The sequence below is a fragment of the Physcomitrium patens genome, chromosome 1, assembly GCF_059467195.1.
Source record: "Physcomitrium patens ecotype Gransden chromosome 1, ASM5946719v1, whole genome shotgun sequence".
Lineage (NCBI taxonomy): Eukaryota > Viridiplantae > Streptophyta > Bryopsida > Funariales > Funariaceae > Physcomitrium > Physcomitrium patens.
This window is the reverse complement of record NC_143410.1, coordinates 14,926,666-14,937,220: the sequence shown is the minus strand read 5'-3', so window position 1 is coordinate 14,937,220 and position 10,555 is coordinate 14,926,666. Positions and strand designations below refer to the sequence as shown.

Genomic DNA, 10,555 nt, shown 5'->3' with positions numbered 1-10,555 from the left:
TAATCAAATATTAATAATTATTTAATTATTTAATTATTTTAAAATATATATATATAATTTATAATAATTAATTGGTTTTTAATTTATTTTACTAATTTTCATCTAAGATTATATGCAAACACAAAGTTGCAATAGATATGTGTCATAACAATTGTTTTTTGTAAAAAAAATCTTTTCTTTAACTATTAGGCATTCAATTTAACAAATAAATACATAAATTTTGTATTTTTTGTACACTTGATTTTATAGGTGAATTAAAATGAGAAAATAATATAAAAAAGAACTAACAAACTAACAAGCAAAAAAATATATTTTGGTGAAAAATCTCACATATCAAAGAAAATACCTCCTCCTTTGAAGAGCAGAAAAACAACACTCTTTTAAATAGTTATACAAGAGCTAATGTCTTAGAATTTAAAACTTAACAGATGGATGGAAGAATGTCCTCATGTTATGCACAATGTAGATAACTTTACTATATATGGTGGCTATTTATGGTTTAACCTGTCTTATTCACAGTTGGTGTGGAATAGAATAAAAATAGTAACAATTAAAAAAATCATTGTTAAGAAAAAAAAAAAAAAAAAAAAAAAAACATGAGTAGACATGGTTGTCTTCGAAACCCGAGATTTCAACTTTTTAATTAAAAAACCATTGATTTAAAATGCAATAAAATATATTCTTGTTCCCTTTTTCAAAAAAGTAATGATCAAAATATCAATAATACTAATAAGAAATAATTGTCTTATTATAAAAGAGTTCCAAATAATTTTTAAAAATCGTAGTTCAAAGATCATCTAAGTCAAATGGGGCATAACATGGGATGAGGGAAATCCTTAGGCATTTGAAGGAGATTATTTTTATTTATTTTAATTTTTTTCCCCTTCCTTGTCTTAAGGCTACCCACCTTGACTTTAGAACTCAAGGAGAGGGTGTATTTGGGGATAACTTGTTCCCAGTTTCAAAGGGGGTAAGCACATAATAATTGGGCCCCCTTACTGGAATATCTCTGTCCTCAGGTTTGCCCATATTGACCAATTGGGCCCATTTCCCATCCCTTCTTGCAAAACCCGTGTGGGGTGGAAAAATAATGCAATTGGAATATACTTGTGACCAACACCCAAAATCTTTTTTGGCTATATATATTTTAGTTTCACTCAATTAAACAAGAAAAATATCCATCACATCATAATATTATAGAAAGTGCATTATTGAAGCCTAAAAAGTATCGGAAATCATGATTAAGTTTTCCATTTTTAAGATGGGTGAAATTAATAAATTTGACCAAATGTATGACTATTTTTAACTAGTGAGGCTAAAATTAGTTAACTAGTTCATATGTGTGTGTATATATAACCATATGAATATAGTAAAGAATATAATATTCATGGTCATTCAAATGACCTTTGGAAAAGAAAAAGAAAACCATTGCAAATCCTGATGTTTTTGTTGTGAAATCTGGGTGCTTCATCCCAAAACACCTACACCCAATTTTCTTTAAAATAGTGGTATCTTTATTAATATGTTTTATATCTCTATGGCAACATGCATGAATTATCAAAGTTGACCTTCTGTATTACTTCCATGTGTAGTAGAGTTACAAAATATAGGTCAGCTCGTTTTCCCTATTCTTAGTTAAAAAGGAGCACATATCAAGGGGTTGACTGAACATCACACATATTCTGCAGGACATGAGGACAAAAGGAATGAGTCCAACACTTCAAAAGCAATGCCCAAAACCATTGAGAAAACTCCGGAACATAAGTCATGTCAGCTCATTAACAAACAAAAAAAAGCATACAAAAAAGCATGAGTGAGGGAAAGCATGCAGATGGAATAACAAAGTACTACATACACCAACACATACTTTACACATACTCAGTTCATACATGGATTCAGATGGATAGAGCACATATTATGTACTCATAGATACCCTAACAACAGGCATTAATAGCTTCACCACTAGCACTTGTAAGATGCTTTACCTTAAGTAAATTGTTCACATGAGCTAAGAAACAAGCACTGTCATACAGCAGCATATAGCACTGTGTGACAAGAAATCTGAGCTGGCATTGCGTTTTCGTAAGTTGAACAAACTCTTTTGGGTTTCTGCATCCAACTGTATAATTGAGGCCCGTTAATATTATTTTAATTTACAGTTTACTCCAAGTGGATGTGCTGTGGAGGGGATCTGACGGGGCATTCTGAATGGGGCACCTGGATGGATGGTGACGGGATGTGGAAAGGAAAATGGACGACGTTCGTTCATCATTTTTAGCTACGAGATTCCTGGTGGAAAATGGTGGGAGAATCTTCCCAAAGGGCACGTGCGAGTCTCCGTCTTCCCCGCGTTGACCTTATGATTAAGACCGTCTCGTTGACCTTATGATTGAGACCCTCGCGTTGACAATGCTCAACGTCAATGGCGCGGTCAACGCACTTGGAGTGGATGCTGAAGCTACCCCCTCAACAATCATTTCGTGGCCTTCGATGAATGGGACCCTAGTCCACGACCTGATGGATAAATGGGGTGTTTAATCCATCCGTCTAACCATCCATCCATCCATTCTTTTTGTTGACTGTGGTCATTGCTTGTGTTGGAATCAATCGGAATAGTTTTTTTTTGTTTTATTTTTTATTTTTTATGCATTGTTGATTATATAAGTTGTGCGTGTGTGGGTGTGTGCCGTGTGTGTTGCTTTGACGCGGTTCATGACTTTGCACCGTTTGGAAAAATCCATATTATAGTCGTTTAAAAGTTGTACGAAGAATTTTCAAACATGGAGTGTTGTTTTCTATAGTTGGAGTAGTTATTCACACTTCAATTTTTATTGTGATAAGAAATTTTTGATTAAGTGTATGTGTGAAGGTGTAGTATACAGTGTTGTATTTTTATTTTATTTTATTTTTCAATTAAAATTTGAATTTCACTGTAACAAATCTCTCTCTCTCTCTCTCTCTCTCTCTCTCTATATATATATATATATATATATATGTAGATAATGCTCAAATTATATAATATTAAATTCAAAAAATAATTTCCTAAAATAAAAATAGAAATGTAGGAAATTAAGTCAACATTCTCAATTCAAAAAAATAAAAATAAATAAATAAATAAATACATGATCATTTAGTTGGATTTGAAATAATAATTATTTATGAAGACATAAAATGATCATTTTCATCTTTCGAAAGATTTCAATAACACTTTTGCTAAGTTTTTATTTTTTAAAATTTAATTTAATTTAATGTAAAAGGCTGATACATATATTAAAAATTTTGCTACATGCAATTGAACAAATGGATTAGCTCTATAGAATGCATTCTCCAAAGGATGGCAGTGCTCTAGTTGATAATGCCACTTGAACCACATGGAACTATAAGACAATCCCCTAAACTTATTCACACTCTTAACAAACATTCAAATTAATATGAATTGTTAAAGAAGGAGAATAAGTGAGTGAAAGTTTAAATAGAGAATTGAGAAGCCAATGATAGATTGTCAACACGGTAACCATTGGAGAAAATAACTTTCTAATAGAATAATGAGAAAATGAAACATAAATTTATAAAATATGAATAATGGACATGAAAAATGAATCTAAAATTTATGGGCTCCACCTAAAGCTCCTCTCTTTACTGCATCCCAAGTTATCAAAATAAAGACTAACCCACTTGATTCCTCCACAAGAAATCCCCCTTCCCAGAGAAAGGGGCTTTGTTGACATTCACAAGAAGACTCCACATGAACGAAGATAAGAAATGTCCACCACAAAAGAAGCAAAAATCCGCGTTTAGATTTAGACTAAAACCTCATGTAAACCCTAAGCCCTAAATCCAGCCGATTGGCAGATTTAGGGTTTTCGTGGAACGCGTGACGAAGGAAGCAGCAAGTCAATGGCGACGGTGGTTCGGTGCAGTGCGGGGCGGAACTTGCAGCTTGTACCTTGCGAAACGCGCATGGCGCATGAGAATGTGGATCGTGCAGGAATCTGGCAGGCTGGCGTGGATCCTTAGCCTTGCAGCGCAGAGCTCAAGGACTAGGACAAGGAGCGAGAACAGCACCTTGCACTGCACTATGAACGATTCTACTCTCCCCGAATTATCTTGCACAATCGGCACGACATCTTCATCCGGTCCGTAGGCGGTCTAGACGGATTGTACGTTTGCAGTTCGTGTCTGAGCTGTCGGAGCAATATTAGCCATCCCGCTGCAACACGATGACCTGGTTGGAGGCTCGGCGAAATCGATAACGGAGTCTTGCCCGTGAGCGAATCGATCCACCGTGCAGACTGTCGATGAGGACCAGGGTTCCTCAACGATGTGTTGTATTCATTAGTGCGTCGATTAGTCGCAGAGCTTGCAAGCTGGATCCCGACAATCGGCTGGGGATCGTCGGTCAGCTCCTGCGTTGACCGTGGAATCACTCCGACTGAGCTGGACTTTTGTTTCTGACGCTGCAACGGAGAAGGAATACGGTCACGCTAAGGACCTCTCAGGGTTTGGTGATAAGGATTTTACCGACTGGCGCTACTTGGCTTGCCTGATCTGAGCTAGAGAATTCAGACGTCGGAGGTTGCGTCAGAGTCACATCATTTGACCCGTTTTGTTAGAGGCCCCACCATCAACCTCCTCAGCTTGCTTTCACAGACAGGCACATGTTGACCGTTGCCGGACGAGTTTGCACATCTTAGGGCCTGGCGAAAGCGATTTGTGACGTTGTGATGGTGGATGCGGAGAGTACGGAGCGGGGAGTGGAAAATTCTCCCTCGACCTTGACCTTTGAGGCAACGCTGTCGCGGCTCAAGTATAACACGAGATGGAACTGATTGATGCACCTCACTTCCAGCTTAACGAAAAAGAATTGGAAATGCCTGCCTTATTCTGCATTAAAAACAATTTAACGAAATTTGGGTGAAATGATTGTTAATATTTTAGTCCAACACTTGGCGGACTAAATTAACGAGATAAAGGATCGGATCTTCTCAGCGGAAACGCATTGATTTTATACACAATTTGGTGGGCTAGCTCTATTATGACGATAGTTTTATGAGCTGGTTGTGATCTATTAAAATCAAGTTGCGGGGACTAGCAGCCATGGATGAAGATCTGTGAGCAAGATTATGCGGTTCATGGTGGCTTCATGTCCTCAGCGTTAACAGGATTTTGCGCTTTACCACGGGAATTTGGAATTACCCGGAAAAGAATGCGGATCTTTGCGCAGTAGAATTAGATTCGAAGTCGAAAATAAATTGAGTCACAGATGAGAGATCACACATGATGTGTGGCGGCCTTGGCCACTGTGCAGCCTTTGCAGCAAGCTACAAAACAATCTTTACATGCGACGTACGTGAAAGCACCACTCCATAAGGACGACGACCACGACGACGACAAGAAAAGTCCGTCTAAGTTGATGAGCATGAATTATTGCAGCTGCATCAAATAAAGATGACTCATACTCGGCGATTTGTCACCTAGATAAAAAAACAAAGCGGATAAACGGCATGGCATAGTGCTGTGTTTGAACGACGTATACTAAGGTTACCACAAAAAACGATTCATCTCCCGAGAGCCATGCAGTCGCACCACACCCCGCAGGGTCAATGAAGACCTCTTTCATGGTCTTTTTCGAGCATTAATCCTCACAAAAAGAAAAGAAAAGAATATTGAAGGTGAACCATATCTGAATATCAAGTTGGGAATTAAGTTAACAACGCTACTGCGCACAGTGGCTCTCCGCCAAGAAACCTGCAGCGGTGAACACTTTATGATAAGTCGAGAGAAATTCATACTGGGTGCACGCAGATCGATTTTGTTATCGATGGAAGCTTCAACTTCATACAGAAGTTGCACCGAAAGCTTTCGCCTGGTTTCTAATTTCTAATTTTTAAAAATTTATGTAGAAGAGTTCACTCCAAGCCTGCAAGCACTGCAGTGCCTTGGAGTGAATCATCAAGCAAGAACGCAGATCAAAAAATTGGTGGATTGCTCTATGCGAATCGTGAGCAGCACGCTCCTTCCAATCTAAAACATGAGATAAATGGATGAATCTGTCAAAAATCGGTGGTTTGTCGAACCCGCAAGCTGGTCGCGGTAAGTTTTGGGGTATACGCAGTGGTCCCCATCGACATCGCGTCGTATTATTACGAAGAGAAAGTTGGCAGCTAGTAAGTAGCTGTAGTAGCAATTTGTGAGTAAGAGCGACGAGCTTAGGAATTTTGTCGACAGCAATGGGATCATGACTGTATAGTTGAAAATTGCGAGGAAATGTATAAAAACGGTACATGGGCTCCACAAACGATGCAGCTATGGTCAACTCTGTCAATCTAGGAGAGGAAGCAGGGGTGATCATTGAAGGAAGTTGGCTGTAGGAACTACTTCAAGCGTATGTTGATCGATTCCGACAGGCATCGGGGACGGTGGTGGGCCAACATACGCAAGCAGCTGTGTGTTTTTTTTTTTTTTTTTTTTTTTTTTTTTTCCTTCTTTCGCGAGCATTGTTCGAGCCATCGGAGCAGGGGAGGTGGGCGCGGCCCCACCTCGTGAAATGTCGAACAATTTTCGGCTGTTGCTATGCGCCTTACTTTCCAGGCTGATCACGTTGGTGGGGGGAGATTTTCAGCCCGGTTCCGTCGCGATTGATTCGATGTCACCTGGTATATGAGCTCCTCGGAGAGTCTGAGACAGTCGAATGCCTTCGCAGTCCTCATATGTTCGGCATTCGTACCTCGTGGGGACTCACCTCTCTTGGCCGCGTGTGCCCGACAATTTTGCAAGGGTGACTAGAAATTTTGCAGAGTAACCAGTTTGGAGCGACCTGTATTGGTTGAGTCTGAGAGTGTTGAAGAAATCCGCAGAGGGGTTTGATCAACAAGGGAGGATGGCGCGAGTGGTGGTGGCGTCGTTATTGGTGCTGGAACTTGTGACAATATTGATGTGGGGAGTGAAAGCAGATTGGTACGAGACAGTGGTGGAGAATGCAGGAATAGCATCTATGCATACGGCTGTGACACATACGGGTGCAGTGATACTCCTGGACAGAACCAACATTGGGGACTCCCAGCTCCCTCTTCCGAACGGTGTGTGTCGGGATAATCCTGCAGACAGGGTAAGATCGATATCCTACCCAGGAGGAAGTCTTGTCCAGATACCACTCTCTTCCGAAAGCCAATTCCGCCTCAGGATGCTGCTACTTTCTGCATACCTGAGCATGCCCACAAGAGCTGCAAAATTTGAATACTCATGTTTCGTCAGTAACCAGTGTCAGTCATGACTATTTTTTTATTTTTTTTCTACTGAACACAGTTGGTAATGAAACCTGTTTCTAGTACCGTGTCAACCGACGACCTGAGTGGAATTAAGTTCGTTCGGAAATGTAAATCCTTGTCTTACTTAGTCAGGCTGCATGTGCTTTTGCTTGCAGCCGAACTGAGTTTCGAAATTTTGGTCTGGATTTCGTTATGGCGACGATTACGAGGCCATGTTGTATGTACTTTTAGATTCACTTGAATCACACGTTCGACTTCACTGATCTTTGTGTGGGCATGTACTCGTTCACTAAAGCCAAAATCCTGTGTGTGAAATTCAGGCGAACACACATGATTGTACCGCGCATTCAGCCCTGTACACTCCCAACGGAAATGGAATTAAACCTCTGTTTGTGTATACCGACACTTGGTGCTCGTCTGGTCAGTTCGATGCCAACGGAAATATGGTGCAAACGGGCGGAGACGCCGACGGGCTAATGAAGGTATCAATCACTCTCACTCTTCTTCTCAATCAGTCTCTTTAACCCAAAAGCTAGAGAAAACTACTTAACTGCCCTTCTAGATGCAATTCGAGTTTGGTATTGAAAATCTCACTCTCTCCGCGGTCAATACAATGAATGAACAACAATTCCATGAGTGTTCGAGTTGTGTGAGTAAAATTTGCAGATTCGAACTTTATGCGGTGATGGAAACTGCGATTGGGTGGAGCAAGATACACAATTGCAAAACGGAAGATGGTACGCCACCAACCAAATTCTTCCCGACGGAACGCAAATCGTCGTGGGAGGACGCAGTGTCTTCACAGTTGAGTACGTCCCCGCCAACGGCCGCGGCACCTACTATCTGGATCTCCTAGAGCAGGTACCAAACCCAACCACTCACGTCCCAAAAGCAACACCGTGCGAAATAACTTCGCCAGAACATCTATAAGAAACAATTAATTTGTTCATTTTTACTGAACACATGTACACAATTCTCATTCGCAGGATGTCCTTCTGACGATTTTGGGATCTTACACCAAGTTTTGCCTTACAAACAATAAATCAATTAAGCATCTAATTACCCAATCCTAACTCCTCCGCATCCCTCAACATGCTTTTTCAAGGCAATTAAGATAGCTGTTCGTGCATCTGGGAAATTGTCGATTTCGAAGCTAGATAGAACAGGAACCTTACACGTCCCAATCTGTATCTCCTGGTGCTTGTGCTAGTGTCAAGTCCATCCTTCAAATAGTCGCTTTCATCTCTGTCACCGGGCTGCTCCTATTCCTTGGCCGGGGACCGTGACGAACAGTCCTTCGTTGATTATTGTACTCGAGAGAATTGGGTGCGAAGCAGGCTCTCTATCTTTGATGCGCATTTACAGGACATGTTTGCTTATCACGGGGCGATTTTGCTAACTGCAACGATATGCGATGTTAATGCAGACAAGCGATGCTCAGCAGGACAACCTGTACCCTTTCGTGCACCTGCTGCCGAACAACCAGCTCTTTATCTTCGCAAACAGGGACTCGATCCTGTATGATTGGCAGACCAACACCGTGACAAAGACTTTCCCTACCATCCCTGGTGAGCCCCGGAACTACCCCTCAGCTGGAAGCTCCGTGCTCCTGCCCCTCACCTCAGATGGGGGGTTCAGCTGGCCGGAGGTTCTCGTCTGCGGAGGTGCCCAATACGGCGCGTACTTGAGCGGGAACACCGGTGCAGACGCTTCTCAGACTTGCGGTAGAATTGCGCCTTTAGCGGACAACGCAGGCTGGGCCATGGAGTACATGCCCCAGAAGCGAACCATGGGAGATATGGTGCTCCTACCCACGCGTGATGTGCTCATCATCAATGGTGCAGCTAACGGCGCTCAAGGATGGGGAGGCGCTTCGAACCCCGTCACTGCACCCGATCTCTACAAGCCTTACAACGCGGAAGGGACGCGATTTACAACCCTGACGGCCACAGATATCCCCCGAGTTTACCACTCCACCGCAAACCTTTTGCAAGACGGACGCATCTTAATCGCCGGAAGTAACACCCATCAATTCTACACTCTCTATGGTTACCTTCCCACGGAGCTGCGCCTCCAGACTTACAACCCAGACTACCTCGGTGCCAACCCTCCAGCCTTCACAACGCTTCCTGGCGGTCTGGCCTATGGGGAGGCTTTTACAGCGGTTTTGACGGCAAATAATCCGACCAATATAGAACTGAACTTGATCAGTGCGCCATTCGTCACGCATTCGTATGCCATGGGGCAGAGATTGTTGCAATTGGCGGTAACTAAGCCGGCGGACAATGGTGCAGGAGGATACAATGTTGACTCGGCAGCTCCCCCTTCGCAACAAGTTGCACCCGCGGGGTATTACATGCTGTTCCCGGTGGCGGATGGTGTCGTGGGATACGCATGGTGGGTGAAAATCGGGTAAAATCTGGCACTCTGACGTGAACGATGGATACCGACAGTAGGCAGTATACCGGACTCCTCCATCAACCAAATAAGACTGTCGATGCTGCCATGACCTGACCAGAATGGAAGACAGGGTTGAATCGATCAGTCACACCGCAACTGAGAGGGATCATCGGCTTAGTACAGACCATCGACAAGGTTGGAAATCCTAGAAGAAAGCAGAATCAATAAGACTAAATCGCTGGACAGCGTAATCGATCACGCCCTTCGACTTTGCTGGCGAGCTCCTCAGATTAAAGTAGTGTTCTTGTACTAGTATTAAAAAAATTCTTAGCCTCTGTTCAACCGAGTGTCGGGTTTCAATTTCCTGATCAGGCATGGTATTCTTCCAGTCCGCAGAGACGAGTAATGAACAATAAAGGCGAGTGCCTGCACTTGAAGCTCCGTTTGGGGAGGTTTCAGTGTGTCGTTTTGCGAGGTTATGAGAGTGGATCGATCTCATGTGTCTGTACACAGTGGACGTTAGTATCATTTTGAATCAACAGCATCGATTGCTGCGATTCATATTCAAACTTCGGCTTCTTGGGTTTTAATAAAAAGCTACAAAGTTTGGATACTTGAAAACATATATTGTATCTGAAATGGAAATACCTTCTTGACCAAGCAGCTGTTGAATTCCAAGCGCTGGGAAGTGATGACAAGCATTGATCCCAGAAAACATGGTCTGATAGCCCCTCCAGCTCGACCAACAAGCATGGACGACTGTGCCATATTTTTTTCCTTGAGCCTTGTCACCCACTGCATTCCCTAAGGCTGATGATAATATATTCTAATCCTTCTCAGAGATTCAAGAGCATCAGACTTACGTTCTAAGCTATCAGGCACATTCG

The 10,555-nt window shown here is 42.1% G+C and overlaps 1 protein-coding gene and 1 long non-coding RNA gene across 2 annotated transcripts; one reads left to right on the top strand and one right to left on the bottom strand.

Moving 5' to 3' along the window:
- Window positions 1–3,543: 3,543 nt before the first annotated feature.
- Window positions 3,544–7,591, bottom strand: LOC149989891 (uncharacterized). The gene is made up of 2 exons (XR_016503168.1): window positions 7,393–7,591; window positions 3,544–7,223 (listed from the first exon to the last, which is right to left on the bottom strand). It is a non-coding gene; the product is annotated as an uncharacterized LOC149989891 (long non-coding RNA).
- Window positions 6,496–10,289, top strand: LOC112286747 (aldehyde oxidase GLOX). The gene is made up of 4 exons (XM_024529015.3): window positions 6,496–7,108; window positions 7,589–7,750; window positions 7,935–8,129; window positions 8,695–10,289. Exons 1-4 carry the CDS (start codon window positions 6,881–6,883, stop codon window positions 9,682–9,684), a joined length of 1,575 nt encoding a protein of 524 aa, XP_024384783.1. The 5' UTR covers window positions 6,496–6,880; the 3' UTR covers window positions 9,685–10,289.
- Window positions 10,290–10,555: the final 266 nt, after the last annotated feature.